Genomic DNA, 23,075 nt, shown 5'->3' on the forward strand with positions numbered 1-23,075 from the left:
GCAGTTTTGTGAGGGATTAAGGGAGTTAATGGGAAGTAATTATTGTAATTGGAGGGAGAGAGGGGCCATTAAGGGGGCCGGCCACATGACTAGGAGAGAGGGGCTTGGGTTTTAATGCAATGGGGACCACAAACTTAATCACATATTTCACAAAATCTGAAATAAAATCTCAGATTTCTCAATGAGAAATAACTTCCTAATATGAGGGCAATCAATGGGGTCAATTTGAATTTCAAATTTGAAATTGAAATTCAATTAAATTGATTGCCTAAAATTAAGGAGCTAAATTAGGAAACAAGTAATGGCTCATAAAACATTCAAATTTCAAATTCGAAATTCAAAAGAGTGGGGAGGAGGTGGCAGCCGGAAGGGGAAAGGGAGCCGGCGGGCTGGGGAAGGGCTGGCCGCTGGCTGCTGGCCGGCGGTTGGGGCTGCAGGCCGGCGGCCTGGGCAATCCAGGTAGGGGGCGGCGGCAAGAGCAAGGGAGGAGAGAGTGTGGGGGAAATTCTCGGGATCCAAAGCATGAAAATCCAATCTCCCACTAGTAGCTTCAATCCAAATCTCCACAACACGAAGTGATCAAGAGAACTAAAGAAAAATGAAAGACAAGAAAAACCTAGAACTCACAAAGAGATATAGTTTCTCATACGAACTCACTAAGAGATCGAGGAGGGTGAACTCACAAAGAGAACATAAGTGACAAATTTTCATTCATCAAAACTACTATTACATGAGAAAAGGGCCATATATATAGGCCACCAAATGACAAAGAAAACAAAAGACTAAAATGCCCCTTGGGCTACAATAGCGACTAATACCCATAAGGGCAAAAACGGAAACACATAAAAATCAAATAAACTTCTACATAAAATGACTCAAAATAAAACTCATGATCGTGGCCGTCGATCTCCGGCGTCTCCTGATGGTACATGTGTCGAAATCTCTGATGATGTCCTCATCAACTTTATTGATAGCAGCTGTGAAGTTAATGTTTTATAATATTCTTTGGTGTTTCTTAGTACATATTTGTTAATGCCTTGGATATTCTTTATGCTCATCACATGAAAATATGTTAAGATTTCAATTTCTTATGAAGCATTGGTTCAACGGTAATTTATTTCAATATTGTAGGTAGACGCTCATCCTGCATATTGCAGCAAAGGGAAAGCAAAAGACCCAATATTTGGTCTTACAATGGGCCGCGGTTCACAAACCACTGATGATGTTTTCAGGTGAATCCCGTGCTCCGTGGTTATGTGGCTAACAACTTACTTGGAATTGTATTCAAGAAACCTACATGCATGGAATTCTGGTATTTTTAAGAAAGGCATCTATTGTGTTTTAATTTGTGGAAACTTGTAAGCTACAACATTTTGTTTTACTTTTCTGTATACTATCAGATGGTTTTGTGTTGAAGCTGGAGACTCTTCTAACCCTTCGATCATTTTGATTCATGGTTTCCCATCTCAGGTATGGAGCTTTAGGAATTCGTAATAATTCGCTTCCATGATTAAATTCTTATGCTTATGCATGAAATTCGGTCCATGTACGTGATTCTGCCTATATTAATGATTTTCAAATTGTGTTGAAAATCTGAGGTGCTATGTTACGCCGGCCCAGGAGGGGCCAGGTGGACCGGTCCAACCCGGACCGGTCCACACCTACAGGAGGCGGAACCGAGCAAGGCGGGCGGAACCGAGCGGAACGAGCGAATCCGACGGGGGCCAAGGAAGAGTTTTGGGAGGGAAATTTTGAATGCGAGGGGCTGTTTAGACATTTTGTAAAACTCCTTTATAGTTAATTAGGAGGTTAGGAGGAAAGGGGGGATTATCTTGAATTTGAATTGTTTTGAGATATGGGGTTTGGTGTTCTTGGGCTCTTGGCTTTGTCAGAGATCTTTGGAGAGTTTTTTCCTTCCTCTCGAATTGAAGGAAAGTTGTATCTTGCAAGTGCTTTGCATCGTCTAGTGGAATAAAAGTGTTTGCTTTGTTTTCCTACGATTTCTCCTACGTTTCCTCTCAGTTTTTCTCGTATTTTTGCTGTTTTTCTGCTGTGGACAGCAGTTTCCATCGGATCTACTTCAGTTTTGGTGAGAAAGACTTGGGAATCCAAGTGTTTCCTATCATGCTACTAGACAAATTGTAAGTGAGAAATATCAGCCCTCTTGTGGTTTTAATAGGTAATTCTTTAGTATTCTACATCATCATGTCTTGTGGGCCTTCATTGGATGTTGTGTTCTGGTTTTTTTTACAATATACAATTAGCAATATGATAAATTTATAACTCTATTAATTAAATTAGAGTCAACCTTGAGACAATTGTGGTGAAAATTTTGAGTCAGGCTTTTCGCATGTTAGAGCTCTGGAGAGAAGGATACGAATCTGAACTGGGGAATGTTATAAACTATTTTATGTTAGTAGGTTAACAATGAAGATGGAGCCAATGGTATTATATAGGTGGAAAGATAAACTTTTGAGGCGAATATTATCACTGATAGGGTGATTGATTATATGTTAATTTATCAGTGAAGTTACAAACATAGTAATTTCCTTTTCTTAAGAAGCGAAAGAATAAATTTTATTGCAGCATATAATAAGTTTTATGAAGAGGCTAATATAAAAAGTATGGTCATAACATTTTGATGATTAGGAGTTTGGGAACTAAAGTAAGAAAGTGATTTTGACCAAGTTACATGTTTAAGGTATGAAGATATCATCCAAATTTGGAACATCAAGATAGAGAGAGGGGGACATTGACCAATGCAACTAATTCAAAGAAAGGTGAGGAGGGGGCAGTAAGATGGATATGGCTCTTCTTTGAAAAGAGGGGAGTTTGATTCCATTTACTATATTTCTTCTTTAGCTTGTTCTGAGACCTCCGACTGGAGTCATACTTTCCTTGTCAGTTTCCATCCTATTTATGGTCCTTTCCTTGCAATGACCTTGTAGAGAAGAGCTCTCGCTAGTGGTTTTTTGAGAACCTTAGTTTACATGCGTTACCTTGATAGAGAAGTTAACCTTCCTTTTTGTTGTAGATATGGATAACAAATCTTATTGTAGATTTTTTGTGTTATGTTATCACAACAATCAATTCTCGGATGTGATTGGTAATGCCGGGATGCCCCTTTCATCGTTGGAGATATCTGTTGGTGCATGTATGGCATGTGTTCTATTTGAGTGTTGGAGATGGTTTTAATTGTCCAGTGGGAGCCCCAACAATTCACTAATCCTTGCAGTATATAGTTTTCAATGCTTATCTTATCTATCCTAATTTTTATTGGGAATACTTATTTATAGTAGTTCTAACACAAGTTTTTCAATGTTTGATTTGGTTCCTTGGTTGGATTTGCCCTTACCAATTTTTTTGTAACATATGGAGGAGTTTCTTCCTATGTTACTTGAAGAGGGACTTTTTGCATGACGAAATTCCTCCAAAGGTTGAAGGTAGACGCTTTCTCTTTCGGTATTACAGGTAATTTGGGAGCTGTTCAGCTGCTTGATCCATAATGACGGACATTGGTTAATGCATTTTTTATTTCTAATAAAGTTGTTAATTGTTATGCCTTTATTTCTTTGCTACTTCACATACAGAACACCATCTTGATAATTGTCCCTGTTGACCCCTACATCAAAATATGCGCAAAAGAGGCAAAATCGTCGACTTATGTAACACGCACATCGGTGCGGCGCATCACTTGATGGGCTAAATGATCTCCGATTATCAAACGGATGACGCCGTTGCAATTAGGACGTCGAATTTGCCTAAGAGGGAATCCCTCGTAGTCAAATAAGACAAGATCGGTCGAAAGGGACAATCGATACCCCAAATTGATGCGTGACATTGTCCAAACAACGTCCCATCGCAAAACGGACTGCATAGTTGCTTTTGGAACGTCAACAATACTCAAAATCAGCTATAACCTTGCACAACAGAATTCGTCTGGCGAAATCTGCATGAATCATGAGGCAAGGACGCGTAAATTGAGAAAATGCATGTGAATCAAGGTGATTTCGAGCAATTAATTTACTCTTTTCTTTCATTTCAGAATTTAGTAATAATAGTAATAATAACTTATTATTATTAAATTTAATTAATTAATAAGAATCAAATCAAAATCAACTTAAATACGCGTACTATATCATGATACAGCGTACCTGTTTGACAAATTTAGACCTAAACCCATTTCTGTCATTTTAGAATTTAGAACTAAACCCATGATGCTACTATACGCCAGATACCGTGTATCTGTTTGACCACTAGCCTTAATCAAAAGTTCTCTCTTGCTATCGTGAGGGGTAATTAACTATAGGGGCTTGCGCCTACAAGAAACTTGGACTCAGATCATAAAGTCCTCTCAAAATGAGGGCGAAATCTCTGGATAGTGACTTATCTACAAACTCAATATGCCTTCTGAAAATTTGCTCTGGAACCTACCCATTGAAATTCTCCTTGACGACTCGAAGAAAAAAAAAAGGTGGTCCATAGAGATGCAGGGATGTGAATTTTCAGAGCCCACAGTGCCTATGCCCTTTTTCCAGCCTATTTTTTTACTATTATTGAAATTCATCACTTCAAGCCTAATCGGCTCGGGAGACAAATGGGTTTGTCTAAAGCCATCCTTCATCGAAGTCAAAACATCATGGATTGAGTGTTTTGTCTTTTTTTGTTTGTGTTATCTGTTCACTTTCCTCTCTTCTTTTTTTCCTTTATTTGCTTTATATTTTTCTTTTTGTCGGCATGACTTTTCCTTTGTCTTTGTCTTTCATTTTAGGATCAAACTTTAACTTGTTTGCACAAAATATCTAATTCTGGAGCTGTCTTACTAGCCTAGGATCAGGTGATTTTTACTAGAGAATTCCTTTGGTTGGAACTTTTGAGGCGATGCTCCTTAGTTGATGAAGCGCTTGGCAATTGATTATCATGGTCATGGGAGCTCTTGTTTTGCTTAATTCAGCGTTGACTTCATGTGTAGGCTAGTTTTGATGCTCATCTGGCTTCTTTATATATATTTTTATTCTTATAATCTTGCAACAAAAAAAAAAATAGAGGTTGTCTAATAAAATTGCTGCATTGAATGTTTCTTTATAATAATAATATATCTTTTTCTGCCTTTTCTATATATAAAAGAAGGGACATTAATGGTGATATAACTTATAACTTAAGTTGAATTGTTAGAATGGAAAAGTTCTTCAATAACACTGTCTAATAAATGAATGTCATGGCAATCAAAAGGTAAATTGCATTATATGATATTGGTAACAAATTGCAAGAAAGATGACAATCTTAAAATATATGTGATAAAAGCAAGAAGGATAGGGTGAAAGATTGTATTAGAGATGATGGAGTAACACCTATTTTAGTTTTGGAATAGACTTAATGGTTTGGTTATGTACAAAAAGAGTAGAAGATAAACCAGAAAGGTAAAATAGAATTAATGAAAGGCACATAAAGCAAAGGAACTGATGAAAGTTTGTATGAATTAAAGTTATTAATAATAACATATAAAATAAAATTAACACCACATGCTGCACTTAATATACATTAATGAAGAAAGATTTATAAAACTGACCACAAAAAGTTTGATTAAGGTTAATGGTGATGATGTGTATGATGATAACAAAATCAGCCTTATTTTCAAGAGAAGATCTCATTGTGAAGCCAAAAACATTTATGGTTCATCGAGATCTTAGCCTTCCTGTTAAACAGTTTTTTGAAATTTCATCCATCCATAAAGGCATATACAATTTCATACTTAGCATTGCATGCATCTCAATTTTGTTAAGTATGCTGTATGCATATAACCCTATTTGGTTCTTTTTGCTCATCATCTACTTGTTTAGTAATTTCACATGCGCAATGCATTAAATAATACATAAATTGAGAAGAAAGATTCAGAAAGTTGACCCAAACATTTAGCATAAGACTAATATGATCATTATTTATATGTAGCTTATGCAGCTGTTCTTAAAGGAGCTTCAGTTGTCCCTTTTAAGTTGATTCACTCATCTCAGATGATGGAATCAAGAAATTATTTTTGCTGAGGGTTTTTTAATTTCTTGCTAACAGGCATATTCATTTCGCAAAGTTCTTCCTGTTCTCTCTGAAGAATATCACGCCATTGCTTTTGATTGGCTCGGTACAGCTGCCAACACATTTAATTTATTAGGAAATTGTGCCTTATGTTTTTATTGATGGAAATTCAAATTATAAAATGGTAAATGCTTTAATCATTCGATGTTTTATGTATGATTATTTTGGAATTTATTAGTTAAGATATTGCTATGTGCATTAATGCATTTTTCTCACCTTAGGAAGTTGGCTTCCTTTTGTACTGTTATGGGAAATGGCATTATTATCATTTAAATATCTTGAACTTTTCGGAAACACTAATACTAATGTTGTTGTTTCAAATGCATAATTGAGATATATATAAGCCTCTGTTGAACCCCAGAGAAGTAAAGTATTTAATAGTTGTGATGCCACCTTAAATTACTATATATACTCATTAAATGGATATAAGGGAAGATAGACTTATGTTATTTTACCTGTTGGCATCAGCTTGGAACTTCTTTTATCTAAGCAATATGGAACTGTTCAATTTCTGCATAATGAATGTTAATATTACCTACTTATGGCAGAAAATTAATTCTATTTCCAGGTTTTGGGTTTTCTGATAAACCTCAACCAAGATATGGCTTCGATTATACCCTTGATGGTAAGGATTTCAGAAATAGATAAGTTTGTTACCTATAGAATACACATATAAATCCTCATGATAAGCATTTTGATGTATTATAGAGTATGTTTCATCTTTGGGATCTCTTATTGATGAGCTCAAAGCAGATAATCTATCCCTTGTTGTACAGGTATTTTGAAACATTTCTATGCCGCTTCAGTATATTTACAGCAAACTTTGTCCGTTCATCAATGACAAATTGAATGAACATGTTTTCATTGCAGGGGTATTTTTCTCCTGTTGTAGTCAAATATGCCAGTTATCATCAAGAGAAGATCAGGAATCTTATACTTGTCAATCCCCCAGTAAGCAATTCAAAGGATTTGAGCCTTCTATTTTCTTGATCATCTTGCGTGATTTCTAGATTTTTGTTCTTACCTTGGTAATCCAAAGTTATTTCTACAATTGTCAATTTTAAATTTATATCCACTAGCTATCACAATATTTCACTTTTTCAAAATCTTTAAAATGTATTTGTGCTCTTGCAAAAGCTGACAGAAGAACATGCAAATTTGCCACCAAACCTTTCAATGTTCAGCACCTTCTTGCTGGGTGAGATATTTTCCCAGGTTAGATGTGATTTTTGAATATATTTAGTAAGATATTTTATTGAATATATAATTATATGAAGATACTGGGCTATCAAATTGATGTTAAATTTATTTCCACTTTAGGATCCTCTTAGAGCCAGTGATAAAGCTCTGACCAGCTGTGGGCCATACGTGATGAAGGAGGAAGATGCAATGGTTTATAGAAGGCCATACCTTACATCTGGTTCTTCAGGTTTTGCACTAAACGCAGTCAGCAAAGCGATGAAGAAAGATCTCAAGGTAGCCCACTTTTCCTGATAATATGCCAATGTTGTTTAGCGTTTTAGGTTTTGCACTTAGATTGATTAATTTTGAATCAAATAGGCTTAATTATAATAATTACTTGTATATTCATTATATATTTTATGTTTGGTTCTCAATTATTTTCTTCTTTTTTTTAATGCATACAAAAAATAAATAGATGATAAAAAATTTATTTTATTTAATTCAAAACAAAAACAGAACAAAATAAAAAAAATGTAAAAAGAAAAGAAGTTCAAATAAGGCCTAAGTTTTTCTGGTGCTGTCTACTTCTATAATTTGACTTGATATAAGGGCACTTCCAGTAGGAACTGGTTCACCTCCAGTTATTTCTTGAATTGAAAATTAGGAGATCACCCCATTTGCCAATCTCATTCATTCATTCTCATCAAACGGTTGGGACTACGGAACCTTAGCAATTTTTCTCCCAATAGAATATCCTGGTATTGGTTTTCTTCCAAGAAAATGATCAAAATGGTCATAAAAAGGGATATTTTTGGTAATGACATTAAATTTTCAGGTTAATTGTGTTAAATCAAGGGACATTTTAGTTATTTTTTAATTAAATTATTTGTTAAATGTAATTTTCAAGTAATAGTAATTTAAAAAAATATATATTAAACATTTCCTTAATAAAAAATATTAATAATTCTAATTTTAATTTAAAAAGTAATTAATAATTATAGTTTTAATTTATGATCATTATAGACTAGAATTATTAAAAAAAATTTTAATTAAAAATATATTGAATATTTTTTTTAAATACTATTACTTAAAAAATATATTTAATAAATAATTTAATTAAAAAATGACTAAAATTCTCCTTTTTTTAATACCATTAACTCCAAAATTTGATGTTAGGACAAAAAAGTCCCATTTTTAAGGAGTTGAGGGACCAAATTGGTTCCTCAAAAGACTTGAGAATCCTTTAGTCTCTCACAAAGAGTTGATGGATCATTTTGGTCCTTTTCTCATTTTCTTCCCATCCTGTCAAGTTCATCTACTTGGTGTGCCTGCCACTGACATTCCTTCATGCCCCATATTTGTCTTCTCTATTGGACCCAACCTTCTTTTAAACAAGCCCTCCCCACTTTATGGAACCCATCTGCTCCAGCGTGGAGTTGATGATCAGTAGAGGATGACAAGAAGACTATTGGTGATACCAACAAGAAGTGCCACTCATGATTAACTGACAAGTAAATAGTAACAAATTTAAGTGTAGTGCATGCTGATGCTTGTAATTTTTTTCTGAAATGATATTTGAGTTGTATTTTTTTATCAAGTCCTTTACTGTTGTCGCATAATTGATTTTCTTAGAGAATTAGACACAATGTGACATTATACATAGCTTGTTTTCTAATGGATACAAATTGTTGATGCCTGAAAAAAAAATTATTTGTTAATATTCTGATTTCGCTGTATTGATTTATTGTAACAGCGTTATGTTGAATACATGAGAGAAATAATAGCTAGCAGCTCCTGGAAAATTAACACTGCAGTGTGTTGGGGTTTAAGAGATCGGTGGTTGAGCTATAAAGGCATTGAAGATTTCTGCAAGCCCTTAAATCTTAAATTAGTAGAACTGCCAAAGGTTTCTTCAGTTGCCTTGCAATCTTATCCTTTTAGAATTTCATCTAGTAATTAATAATTTATCTGATTATGTTTTGTGGTGAAGAAGTAGCTTTTGATCTTTGTTTTGATATAAGCTGATCTAGGTGGTTTGTATGCGTCCTATAAACAGCTCCAAGGATCAATGTACTAGCTATTGAATATGCTTGAAGGATGAAAATTGAATGAATCATCCGGCAAAAACTGGCCTATAACACAAATCAGAATCCATTTGAGGGAAATCCGTTTGGAGGTCAAAAAATTTAGAATCAAATCCCAAGAACACCTTTCGGCCATAAAGGAGAAATAATACCAAAGTAACTAATGAAATACTTATTACAAAAATCAATTCAATGCTAATATGAGTGTCATCATGAAGAGGCAACCGTTCATATTCATTCACTATCTAAATATTAAAGGGGACAATGGCTTGTACGGCGATGATTCTAAAGATATAATTCTCTTAAAACAAGGGATGGACGAGAAGTGACATTTATGAATAATACAATAAAATGATTATAGAGATTGATAATATTGACATGGGTTCCCATTATTCATATAAAATATCCTCTTAGGAGATGGTTTAAGACATAATCAACCATGCATTAGTCAATTATGTGACATATACTTGGAAATTATAGTTTCATCTTCAAAATGCCCTTTTGAAATTCAATGATGAAGTTGCGTTAGAAGGATTTAGACATTAAAATGTTTACTTGACATTGATCATTTATGTAATTGTAATATTAAATGATTGAAAATTAGTCTAGGTGACTATTGATTGTGGTATAGGAGATTGTATCATGCTAAAATGCACATACTAAAATGATAAGTAAATTAAAATTAGTTGTAGGTGATTGAACAAGATTTATATGGGTTAGACTTTTAAAGTTTTCTAAATTTGATTAAAAAATATATATATAAATTCAACGAGTAAAAGCTCAAAATAGTTCCCGACTATTGATAAATATTAAATTTAGTTCCAGAGTTTCACATCGCTCCAATTTAGTCCCTCAACTATTAAAAATTGAGTATCCCAAAGTCTAAAATAAGAGTTAAAGTTAACTCTGAAGTTAAATATGAAGAATATTTTAGGTATATTTTTTTAAAGCAAAATCTAACAATTAAATTAGATTTTATATGGCTTAAAAAGCAATTTAGTAAGACTTAGTTTAAATCATTACTAAATTTTGATTAAATCTTGCAACTATATATATATATATATATATATATTTCATATCTTATGTGATTATCAACAGTAGAATGAATCTGATGCAAGTGTATTTTCATTTTAACTTGATTTGCAGGCTGGCCATCATGTACAAGAAGATTCTGGAGAAGAGCTTGGGACAATAATAGCCGAAATCATAGGCAAAAGGAATGTAAATTTTTAGCCCTGTACCCGACACATTCTTTTCTTGTATCAAATGAAAGAAAAGGAGATGATTACCAAGACATCCGTAGTAAAATTTCATCATCAATCCCTTTTTTTATCTTATACAGTAGTCACACAGAAATGCAAAGTATAATTTGCCTATCTGCAAAAACATGTTTTATATCTAACGAGTTTCACTGCTTGTGAGTTGATTTTTGGATTGGCAAATAAATCCAAGCAATAGGGGAAAACACATTAGCATGAGCTTGTGACTTAGAACATTAAGGCTCTGTTTGGTAAACTTGTTTTTGTATTCTGTAGCACAAGTTGATATGCCTAATTTTGTCAATCTTCCATTGATCTTTTGATTTTCACTGTTATTTCCCAGATTTTTTTCTTTTGACAGGCATTCTCTATATAGTTGTACTCTATAGTGTGCTTTTTAACAGTTGATTGTATTCAGTCTCCTTAAAAAAATAGGTATTTATTAAGCTTTAAAGTGGCAAAGGATCAACCTTATTTCTTGAATCAGATGTCTCTATCAAAAAAATTATGGAAAATTTTTAAAATTTTCTATAACATTCTACAAGTTCGTAGGATTTTCCGGCAACAACAATATCATTGAATATGTTGCATGTAATGGTGGTGATTGTGTTGCCCATTTCCACTTGATGTTTGAACAATTCTCATACAAGACCATCCTACTTTCACCGTTTATAATGATTGTGATCATGCAGTGTCCACCGCATAAAGACCAGATGATATTCACCTCTTACTCTCAACTTTCCCACCATAAAGGTATTAAAATTAGATGCATTCCATATGATAATGCCGATCATATTGCTTATCACCATTTAAAGATCTAATGAGACTCGTTTTGTGTATGCAACATTTTCTTTGTTGTGGTAATGACACACAAAATGTCAATAATCACATCACTTACCACTACTAAAAGATTGAATGACACTAGTCTTTTGTGCATGACCATCCTACTTTTTATGATGACAACAATGGATGTGTCATATATAACAATGATGATCACATCACTTGTCATCACTTAAAAGAATGAACAATCCTCATCTCCCATTCATGAACTTCCTATCATCATGCAAAGTATGCCTCATGTGATATCTTTGATATTTATTGCAAGCTAACTTGATGAAATCATTTTTTTTATTTGATAGGAGGATCAAGTTTTAAGAACATTCTAGATCCTCCAAACTCCATATCCATCACCATTCCCAATGAACTATGTCATCTTCAATGAACTTTCTATGATTGATTGGACCATATATGAGCATCTTCCCGACTATCACTCAATTACAACTCTTATGCATTATTGTCCATCGTAGCAGTAATTAAGACTATTGTGATCCCTACAATTATCCTCTTCCAAGCTTTAATTGTCACTTCCACGAGTATGCCACAACCCTCTCAACCAACTTGGACCACCTCTTTTGATCTAGTCATTGTTATTAATACATCATCAAAAAATTATTTTGATCGGGCACAAATCTCAAGGAAAAATTAAGTTGAAAACTTCTAAAATTAAATTTGGGTTCTGATAGGAAACACTTGGATTTCCAAGTGTTTCTCACCAAGATCAAGTAGATCCAAGGAAAAACTGCTGTCCACAGCAGAAAAACAGTCAAAATACAAGAAGAATCTGAGATGAAAGCGTAGGAAAACGATGCAAACACTTTTATTTCGATAACGGAAGAAAAGCACTTGCAAGATACAACTTTCCTTCAATTCGAGAGGAAGGAAAAAACTCTCCAAAAGATCTCCGGCGAAGCCAAGAGCCCAAGACACCAAAACCTAGATCTCAAAACAATTCAAATTCAAGATGATCTCTCTTTCCCCCCTAATCTCCTAATTATACAAATTAATCATAAAGGACCATAATGGACTTCCTAAAACAGCCCCTCATTCAAAATTCTCCCTCCCAAAATTAATTTCAGCAACCGTGGGGTCCACAGGGGGTTCCGCCCCTTTTTGCTGTTTCCGCCTGGAATAGCATCGGACCGGTCCAGAAGGGACCGGTCCCCTCGTAACAGGTTCATCTAAACTTCGAACTGAATGTCTTGAGAATATGAATCCTATGACACCAAATTCGACTCAATCTAAGCCCAAATGAGTCCAAATCAAGGAACCGAAGCGTCATTGGAAGGTTTAAACCACAAATTGGATTACCAAACGGTTTCCAAATGTGACATACTTATAGTCAAATCGAGCGGTTCGGCGAGACGAATCCAATGAGCTCAAGATCATGGAACTTCGACATCATTAATAACTTCAAATGTCTAGTGAATGGTCAATGATCAAGGGATTCAACATTGACAGACTATCCAAACTACTCATTTACCCTTGATTTTCCTCCTATTTACGGGTCATGCTACTCTATAAAATCTATAAATAGACCCCTCCTTGAAAAGGTACTCTTAAGCCTAAGGAAACAAGAGAGATCGAAGATTGCTCTAGCCTCCTTGCCTCTTAGACCACCGCACGGAGTCCCGTTGGACCACCACTTGACGCCCGGAGTCATGTCGGATTACCACCTGACGCCCGGTGTATCGTCGATCAACCACGTGATACTGGAGTATCGTCGAACCACCACGTGTTGCCAGAGTTCCACCGGACCACCATGTGATGTCGAAGTTCCGCCAGACTACCATGTGTTGTCGGAGTTCCGCCGGACCACCACCTGACACCCAGAGTTCCGCCAAATCACCACCTGATACTCGGAGTTTTGACGAACCACTGCCCAACGCTGGAGTTCTGTCAGACCACTGTCAGACATTAAAGTTCTGTCAAACCAACTCTGAATGTCGAAGTTCCGCCAAACCATCACCGAACTACCAATTGACGCTCGAACTTCCAAGTAACGTCGGACTTCCACCATACCACCAAGTGACGTCAAACTTTCATCCCTGTTTTTCACTAGTTTTCAACCATACGGTTGATATTTGTAATCTAATCGCCCGCAAGGATGAGTCAATCCACTGTAAAATACTAGTGGAATCATTTCAGACTGGGTCAGGCCTTGTTGTTTTTCTCATTTTCAGGGTTTTCTACATAAAAGTCTTGTGTTATCTGTGTGTGAGCTATATATTTTCTACCATGTTAAGACGTAGTATTATAACTCTATCGCCGCGTATATTCTACCCCGCAACAGTTACATTCATAAAACAATAATAATTGCGACTTAGCATCTCAATCAAAGATGCTCTTTCCAACATTTGATAGCTCATTACATAATATTATATTAATGAGTTTGAGGAAGGCCCAATATCTTCTATTTTGTTTACAAATAATAAAATTTATTTAATTATATAAAATTTATGATTTTTCACTTTTTGATTTTTTAATGTAAAATTAGCATATCAAATTCTTTATTTACCTAAATCGTGGATATAAGATTATAAAAAACTAGGGAATAACACATCAATCCTAACTCTTCCAACTTAATTTCCACATTTAATAAATATATATTTTATAAAAAAAATCTTCTTAATCAATTAAAGTATTACAATCTTTACATGAAGGTAGGATAACCAACTTAGAAGTTAGAACGGACCGTCCGGTCCAGCTAAACCGGTTATCCATGCACCCTATCCATAACCGGTTAGCTTGGCAAATGCGCTCGTCTGTTCTCATTTTCCACTGTGCCGTCAGCCACGGCATGACTCTCTTCCTACGGCCGCCGCTTCTGGTCACCGCCCGCCTAGCTATCAGCCACCCGCCATACCTACCACAGAAGGTGGAGGCGAAAGGCGTAATAGCGGCTTCTTGCCCCTCGCTTGCTCACGAGAAGCCTAGCTTCAACCTCGAGTCTGTATCATCTTCTTCATTGACCGCCGCCACTGCGCTCCAGTGTCTACATTTCCAATCGTATGAGCGCACTTTGGCATGACTTCTAGTTTCTTTTGTTTTTAAATTTTCAATTTTATTTTCACTTTAGGCCTCATTTGGTTGCTTATAGATGAAAATCGTGTTTTTGAAGGATTTTGAAGGGTTTTTTTTTTTTTTTTAAGATTAAGATTTATTTCTAGATATGTCCCGCCAAGTAAATTCATCTTTTTTTCAAAATATGCTTCTAAGTTTGAACAACCAAATACGCTCGGAATGATCAGGTGCTCGGGGTGCTCGCAGGAATGGGATTTGGACCAGCCACACATAGTTACAGAAGCCAAAAAATTCTTTAAGGAACTCGGCATCTCTGATTTGAACTTCGAGAGTGGAATGTTGGTGCGGATATATCTTTATTTCGGAGTCAAATTTTGATTTCTGAACTCAAGGTTGCTTTGAATTCGTGAAAAAAATTTTGTTTTTGTGGTTTGTGTGTGGCGGTCTTAAATTCTGACTGTTTGTCATGTTAGATTGTGGACTCATTTCCCAGAGTTATCATTATCAACATTAGTCTTATCCTGAAGTCATCACTGAACAAATTTTTTTTTTATTTCAAATGAAGCATAAGTCTTAATTCAAATTTTGAAGCTTGCAAATATTGTTATCAACCAAAGATGCTATTGAAGTTCGGATTTTGTAATTTCAACAAAATACTCAGGAAAGATGGTACAACATATAAACTGGTAACAATAGGATTTCATTTCTTTTTTCTTTTCCATGATAAAGAGGTGAAAGAAGCAATACAAATTTTCTTCCCTGCTTAGGAAAGTTGCACTTTAGCCTTCTTTATTTAAATAAACTGCTTGTGATTTTTTTATAACTTGATGGACATGGAGAATTTATTCTGTTCCAATTGCTCTTAATGTCGTGCCAGAGAAACTGGAGTTTTGGTCCTTTTGGGTGAAATGCATCTAAACGAATGATGTTTTTCTATCATATTGGATATGGTTGCAACTCGTGTTAATTTGTTTAAAATGTAAGAATTATATATGGTAGATTGGTAGCCGCTCAAGTTGGTGGTTTGTTTTAAAGCTTAATGTGCATATTCTTATTAATTAAAATTCAATTACCAATTATCTCCTATAGATGGGTATTAAGTATTAGAAATTTGTTATTCTTTGTCCAGTGCTTTTGGATGATTTATTGGTATAGTTAGATGTTAAAAAAGTAAGCATGTGCGGTGTTATTGAGAATAAGTTGTTGTATTTTGAAATTTCCTGTATATATATGCTTTTCCCGTCACATCTTTTTCACCTAAATGCCTCTGTTCTCTTGGCAATTTTGAGAGTTGATTTAGGCGGAATGGAGATGTCGAGCTAAGTTGGCTGTTCGAGGAACATCAGAAAGGCCATTAATAGGGTTATACGAAGAGGGAACACATAACGTTGTTGATATTCCTTTGTGCAGAGGTTGTCTAGTATGATCTTGACCCAGTCATCTAATTTTATAATTAGGCTTCTGTTTTATCTCTCGCATGATAATTTGTACAAGTAACATATGAAGAAAAAACTGTTTTTTTTTTCTTTTGTTGTTTTTCAATACTCATTTTTTTATGAAGAAACATATTCATGCAATCCAACAAAAAAAATGTGAGCTTGATTTCATTTATTATTTTTTGGCATCTCTATATTACCGTTGAATTAGTTGTTATGATTCTACCATCACTTACATTGATTTATTATGCAGCACACCACCCAAACATTAATGTTGCAGTTAACCTTTTAAAACAAGGTACTCTTTTGCACACGTGTTTTCTTATGAACCTTTTTGTATGAGTTTGTGTGCCTTCATTTCTAATTATTTCATGGTGCTGCCCTCTTTTTTGTTAGGTATTTCTGCATTAAATATTCAACCTTATGATGAGGACCTAGGAACTGGTGAACTGCGTTATGTTCAGGTTTGTATTTTCGTTATGCTTGTGCGAACTTGAAGTTGTGCACATGTGAAAATCAGCTGGAAGATATTGTTCTATTCTACTAGTGACATGAGATGCACTTGTTCTACTATTTATGAGCATGATTGAAGTAGTACAAAACATGCTTCAAGATTATTCTAGCATTTTAGGTTATTTTTAGGTCTTAATTTCAATTTTAAATCTATTTAACTTTAAAATTATATTTCTTTTGAACTAGATAGAATTTTTAGCTGTTATATAGATTTACAACTACAACAACAACAGCAACATCAAGCTTTTATCCCACTATGTGAGGTCGGCTATATAAATCCTTTTTCTCCGTTGTGCCCTGTTAAAAGTTAAATTTTCATTTAAATCTAATAAAGAAAGGTCATTTCTAATATTTTCTAACCAAGTCTTTTTGAGTCTACCTCTATCTTTCTGAACATAAGTCAAATATAATACATCTACTCTCTTAATCGGGTCATCGGAAAGCAAACCATCTAAGGCGACTCTCTCTTATCTTGTTTACAACTAGAGCTACTCCACCTTTTCACGTATATGCTCATTTCGTATCCTATCTCTAAGAGCAAAGCCACTCATCCACTTGAGCATCCTCATCTTTGTAACACTTAACTTAATATTATGCTTCTCTTTTAATGGCCAATATAGCAGTTATATAGATTTAAATGTAAATTAATTTTATTTATCTTGTAACGCCAACAACAACATAACAACAACATGTCTTTATCCCACTATATCTTGTAATACCATTTCTATAAATATGTGCTTTATGGCTTCTAATTGAATAATGAATTATGAATCAAATTTTAAAAGTTTCTTTCATCATTATTTAAATCTATTTAACTTTAGAATTATATTTATTTTGAATTAGATAGAATTTTAAGGAGTTATCCAGATTTAATTTAAATTAAGTTTATTTTATCTTGAAACCCTGTTTCTGTAAATAGAAACTTGTATGAAATTGGATCTTTATAAGCTGTAGGGAATTTGGATCAACGGATGTCTCTTTTCTCTTTATTTTCTCCCCTCTCCTCTCCCTTCTTCTGTTATCGGTTTTTCACTCTCAAAATTTTTATTTAGCATCTTTATGCTTTCAGTGTCATGGCCTCCCACTCTTAGATCTCCTTAAAATGATCTATTATCAAATTGATTATAAAATTTTTATGGAAAATATGCAATTTGCAGTATTCAGGTGATATGACATTTTTATTTATAAAGTTTAGAATGTAATGTTAATTAATTAATGCTATTTATTCTGCAATGTTCTCCTAAATCTATCTATGTCATCCTATTGATCTGTGTTTCATTAAATATTGTATCTTGTTGTTCCATAGTTAACGGGGCAGTTTAGTGGCCCAAAAGAGGAAACATAATCGAATTTTTATTTTATTTTCATTTGCCATAGGTGAATTATTCTGTTAAATCCAACTCTGATTATTTCAGATTGCAGTGACGACATATAACACATCCCTTCCAGCAGCAGAGAGATATCAAAATGGTTGGTAACATTTTTAGTTTATGATGTTACTATTGTACACCAGTTCATGAGATGTATTAGGTTATTGTATCTGAATTTTAACTATATGGTAACAGGAAAAGTGCAGGTATCACTGGTTTGGAATTCCAGAAATGAGCAGTCAGAGAGTTATAAAAAGCTGAATGCATTGGCTGAGGTATGTTGCTCTGCTGAACGATAAGGCTTGAGAATAGTGTGCTCTTGTTATTGCACATTAGATGCAAATAGTATCTGCATCTGCTATTTTGCGTGGTTTCATTTCTTGTTTGGTTTCTAAGCCAAGTTAACGTGGATTCTGTTTGGCATTTTGCAGTTTTTATGGAGAAATGCGGGACCAAAAAGTAACAGTCATTTATTTCACTCCATATGGGTTAACTTTCAGACATCATCAAGCAATGTGAGATAAGTTTTTTATGATAACTTTGCATTGCATTATGCCACAAGTACATAACATGAATTATTCATGCTATTGCCATATATATTTATTGTCAGCAGGTTCTGTTGACTTGCTGGCTCTTTATGCATCTTCAAGCATTTTTTTTTTCTTTGAAACTTTATTTATAAGCGTGAGCGAAGGTGCATTTTATTTGTTTTTTTTTTTTAAAAGCAACTGCCACATTACAGGGTATTGGTCTGACAAACCATCTTCCCGTAGTTATAGAATAAGCATTAGAAATTTCATAATGACCTTGCCTACTTTGCAGGCCAACCGTAGGAGCTAAGTCATTCTTGCGGAGGTAATATTTTGCCTATTTCTATGTTGTGTTTTAGGTACAATCACCTAGTAATTTTCCAACTTAAAAGCTCAGACTAACAAATTTTGAAGTTAGGGTGGAAAATGTTAAAGCCTCTCTCTTTCAGATTACAAATTGAAGAACAAATAGGAAGAAAAAAAGTTGCAAGATAAAGTTGAAAGGTGTTAATAACATCTGAAAGTTGTTATGTTGTGAAGCCTATTTTATTCCCATTCAAATCAAAATGTGCTATGTAAATTTAGTTGCAGTATTCAATATTTTTGGATTATTTCATCAAGGGATTTTGGGCATTTTAATATGTTTTTGACTGCCCTTGTTTTTTATTTATAAAGAGGGAGGCATTGCCTTTATATTTTATCATAGGAATCAGAGTTGTATTTTTCTTCGTAATCAAATTATTATGAAATTACAACAACAACAACATGATGTTACCATCAATTTGATGATCCTTTATAAAATTCTGTGGCTTTGAATTGTACTGAAGTAATATTATTGATTCTTATTCTTCTGAGGGATTTAAGCATATTCAGATTTAGAAGAAATCCCATGCCAGCTGCCATGAATTGTCTTTTAGATCTTTACTTTTATTCAATACACCATTTGCATTTAAGGAGAGAAATTTGAGATAATCTATATCATATTAAATGACTTCAGTTTGTTATTTTCATGTAAAACTCATATATATGTACAGATTATCTTTGGAAATAGGTGGAGGCTTCTGCTCGGGGAAAGAGATTTCTGGGAACATATTGGAGGTATTGATGTTTGCCTGGATCCTTGTAGCTTTGGCCAGGCAAATACACAGGTAAACATAAAGCTGTGTAAGATGTGTTTCGCATACTCTGCAAAAAGGGGAAAAAAATCTTAATCATAAACTTTACCATAATGCAAATGCATATGCAAGCTAATCTGTCAGTGCAGAAAGAACTTAAATGTTACATTTTGTAGTTCTTCTTATCGAAACTAATCGAAGTTAGCTGTCATGATTTCAGATAGTTTTTGAATAATAATATTAATAGGCTGGATATGTTAAAAATCATTATCCCTATGTATTCACCAAGTGATTTGACATCCATAAAACTTGGAAAGAGGCGCTCTTTGTCAATTATATAATCAAGTTCTAAAACTAATGAATTTGCTCCTGTTTCTATACGTTATGAATTTTTTCTTGTCAACTATCTATTTTTCTTCAATCCTAGTTTTTGGCATAAAGTAATGTCCATTTAGCACTGCAAAATGCATTATATTCTTTTGCATGTAAAGACATCAGGTTGGTTAAGTTTTGGCCCAAGCCAGGAATTGGCTCTTGTCTTGAATCCAAAATTTCCCAAGTTTATTTATGAATATGTTATTGTGTTAGCGATCAATATTTTTCAGGAGAACCAAACAATAGGAATATGCTAAATTTAGTTTAGACCAGTTCTTTAGTCACTCGTACTACATACTTATAATTATAGATGACTATATACCCTTTTTTGGAAGATTAAATGCATTGTTAGGAGACATGTATATATATATATATATATATAAAAGATGGACTTCTATTAGGAGGAGAGCGATTATTCTCCACATTTTTTTTGCGTCCATGGCTTTACATAATCTTCAAACTCAAGATTGCATCATTGATTGTGATCTATACCATGACATTACTTTTCGATCAAGTTTTATCAATTTTTATAATAATTTAATCCTTCACAAAATGATCATAGTATGAGGATGCATAGAAGCGTTTTTAAAAGTCAAGTTTTACTCATATACTTCGGCAAGTAAAACCATCCAATATATGCTAAATATCATCATGAACACATGTAGTTAATTCCAACCCATTTAGAAATTCTACACTTTGAAATTACAATTAACTTCTCATACAATCAAGCCTTGAAATCTTGCATGCCACTAGTTTTAATAATTTTGAAGAGAATGGACTATTTTGGATATCATTAGAAGATTATAACATCAAAATCTAAATTGGTAATAAAATGGTAATTGTTCTCCTAAGATGAGCTGGACCTTCCTCTTTTGAATTTATCAGAACCACAACCAACCCGGTTAAGATGTAAATCCACCAAACTAGCTTGATTTGTTCGGTTCAGTTTATTTGGTTATTGCAGGCAAATACTTTCAGTTCACACTGTTTTGTGAAGTTATAAACTGCTTTTTGAAGTATTTCTTTTCCTAAAAAGCTTAGTCTTGCTTATTTCTCTATGATTTTTCCTAATAAATGCTTGCGATTCTTCAGCTGTATCTATCTCTAATTGTACTAAATTTCTTTGCTCATCTTTCCAGGCTTTTAATTCCTTGTTAAGGAAACTGCAGAAATATGTTCCATATGGATCATCTGTTGTTGATTTATATGCAGGAGCAGGTGTCATTGGACTATCTGTAGCTGCCACCAGGAAATGTAGGCAAGGAACAAGACTGCTTTGACTTGTGCACATAAAATATTCTTGAATTTTTTACACTGCAAACAAATCCTAGTGATAACTTAGATTTGTTGTTTTGCAGGTCCCTGAGATGTGTTGAGATAAACAAAGAGTCAAAATTATCTTTTGAAAAATCATTAAGCCGTTTTCCGAAACATATAGATTGTAGTGTACATTGGCATAATACAGATGCATCAATTGTACGTGCCACGTGCTAAATTAATTTTCATTTTTAAAATTAGGCTCACATTCTTTGATTTTAAACCACCCTTAAACCGAGGTTTTGAACTTTACCATAAAGGCATAAATTGCTGCAGGAACCTCTTCACTGGTTGAAAGGGTCAAATGTTGTTATTGTGGATCCCCCAAGAAAAGGAGTTGAGCAATCTCTACTAGACGCGTTAAGGGAAATTTCTAAATGTAAAGATTCCAAAGTACCTAAGAGGTAAATTTCCATGAATGATCTTTTCTATTGATGTATGTTCCATTTCATTTTATTTTTATACAATGTTTATGTTCAGTGATTATTAAGGCTAATAAGAGTGTTGGATGTAATCTCATATTGGATAATTAAAAACATATTTATATAGAAATACCAAAAGATATGAATGTGATCGAGAGGTTAGTGCAGTTTTTGGCTTCCATTGACCTTGGTGCTTTTCAGCTATAATCGAGAAAGGTATCACTTGGTTGGGGGAGCTCTTGCACACCTAATTGTATTAATAAGCCTCTATTTGATGAGGTGTGATGGTTGATGCTAAGATCTCTCAATCAAGATTGAGATTGGTTGAGGTATATGAGAGAGAGTTGTGTTTTGTCTGGCATTGGGTGATTAAAAATTATGTTGTAAAAATAATGTGGTTGGCCTTCACTTATAGGCTTTACTTTTTGGATTGAAAATTTAATAGTACACTAGTATATCTTGTCATTTTTGGTCCCCCATTAGGTCCGGACTCCTTAAAATAAGGATTCAAGGTCTTCAATTTTTTGTGTTGGATCAGCACACTGTTAGACCGGTTCTCTGTGAACCGGTCCAGAACCAGCGGCATAACCAGCCACTGGTTTATAGGAGGCGGAGACCTCTGCCTCCTTTAAAATGAAATTGCTTAATATGTGCGGGCCCCACTTCTCCAAAGGATTTGAATGTTCAAACGGAGTGGGGAGATGAGTTTTGGGAGGGAAATTAAATTAGGAAATATCTTGTATTAAAGGGGATGAGGGAATTAGGGAGTTTTTTTATGTTATGTTTGATTGCAATTAGGGTTTTCTTGAAGGCTTGGGCTCTAGAACGAATTCTAGAGATTGGGAGAGTGCGATCCTCCTCTCGAATAGAGGATCTTTGTATCTTTGCAAGTTTTCTTTCATCTACTAGTAAAGTACAAGTGTTTGGGCGAGTTTTTCTCCATTTTCCTCTCAGGTTTTCTCTGTTTTGGTCCAGAATTTACTGTTTTCCTGCTGTAAACAGCAGAAATTATCACGATTTGCTTCAGACTTTGATTAGGAACTACTTGAAATCAAGTATTTCCTATCAAATTGGTATCAGAGCATCGTTTTGGGACCACCGGCGGCTGAAATTCTGAAATTTCAGCAAGGAATTTTCTTCCGCAAGAGGAATTCTCAACAACCGTGGGAGAAAAGATGGCCTGAAGGAAGGTAGAAGTTCTGGAGGGAGAAATCGGCCAACGGAAGACCAATTTGGAAGAAAGAACCGTTGAATTTCAAAATCAATTCGCATCCATCCATGAAAAGATGGACGGGAGGTTCACGACCCTGGAGGAAATGATGAAGAAGATGTTGGAGGGCAAGCCCAACCCGACGACATCGGAAGCAAGGGAAGCCACCGGCGACAATGGGAGATACGGGAACCCGAACCCATTGAGGGGGAGGGACACTACGGAAGTGGAGATCCTTGACGGGAATGATGGAATGCCTCCGCTAGAACCACTTTCTAGGGAGGAGATGAGCATGGGCTATGAGAGAAGGG

At 34.6% G+C, this 23,075-nt stretch overlaps 2 protein-coding genes across 8 annotated transcripts in view; both read left to right on the forward strand.

Annotated features, from left to right (window-relative positions):
• LOC114578345 (uncharacterized hydrolase YNR064C) overlaps positions 1-10,930 on the forward strand; it is an 18,179-nt gene extending 7,249 nt beyond the window's left edge. For 2 of the 4 annotated variants that reach the window (XM_028696294.1, XM_028696295.1), the window contains exons 4-13: positions 1,132-1,232; positions 1,401-1,470; positions 6,067-6,136; positions 6,659-6,715; positions 6,799-6,866; positions 6,961-7,041; positions 7,228-7,305; positions 7,411-7,566; positions 9,026-9,178; positions 10,503-10,930. In XM_028696294.1, coding sequence (XP_028552127.1) covers positions 1,132-1,232; positions 1,401-1,470; positions 6,067-6,136; positions 6,659-6,715; positions 6,799-6,866; positions 6,961-7,041; positions 7,228-7,305; positions 7,411-7,566; positions 9,026-9,178; positions 10,503-10,589 — 921 coding nt within the window. In that variant the 3' untranslated portion in view covers positions 10,590-10,930. The remainder of the gene's footprint in view (positions 1-1,131; positions 1,233-1,400; positions 1,471-6,066; positions 6,137-6,658; positions 6,716-6,798; positions 6,867-6,960; positions 7,042-7,227; positions 7,306-7,410; positions 7,567-9,025; positions 9,179-10,502) is intronic. The other 2 variants (XM_028696297.1, XM_028696296.1) reach the window with 2 other exon arrangements.
• Positions 10,931-13,963: 3,033 nt separating this feature from the next.
• The window catches only part of LOC110109560 (uncharacterized RNA methyltransferase pc1998), a 30,404-nt gene continuing 21,292 nt past the window's right edge, over positions 13,964-23,075 (forward strand). For 3 of the 4 annotated variants that reach the window (XR_003701291.1, XR_003701290.1, XM_020840687.2), the window contains exons 1-12: positions 14,193-14,461; positions 14,704-14,818; positions 15,777-15,888; positions 16,166-16,210; positions 16,309-16,376; positions 17,841-17,895; positions 17,991-18,070; positions 18,227-18,310; positions 19,360-19,473; positions 20,955-21,073; positions 21,174-21,291; positions 21,409-21,536. Coding sequence is in view for 2 of the 4 variants with exons in the window: in XM_020840687.2 (XP_020696346.2) it covers positions 14,208-14,461; positions 14,704-14,818; positions 15,777-15,888; positions 16,166-16,210; positions 16,309-16,376; positions 17,841-17,895; positions 17,991-18,070; positions 18,227-18,310; positions 19,360-19,473; positions 20,955-21,073; positions 21,174-21,291; positions 21,409-21,536 (1,292 nt within the window). In the remaining 2 variants the exon portion in view is untranslated. Of the gene's footprint in view, positions 14,462-14,703; positions 14,819-15,776; positions 15,889-16,165; positions 16,211-16,308; positions 16,377-17,840; positions 17,896-17,990; positions 18,071-18,226; positions 18,311-19,359; positions 19,474-20,954; positions 21,074-21,173; positions 21,292-21,408; positions 21,537-23,075 lie in introns of all 4 variants that reach the window. The other variant, XM_028696293.1, reaches the window with a different exon arrangement.

Source organism: Dendrobium catenatum, unplaced genomic scaffold (assembly GCF_001605985.2).
Source record: "Dendrobium catenatum unplaced genomic scaffold, ASM160598v2 fragScaff_scaffold_733, whole genome shotgun sequence".
NCBI lineage: Eukaryota > Viridiplantae > Streptophyta > Magnoliopsida > Asparagales > Orchidaceae > Dendrobium > Dendrobium catenatum.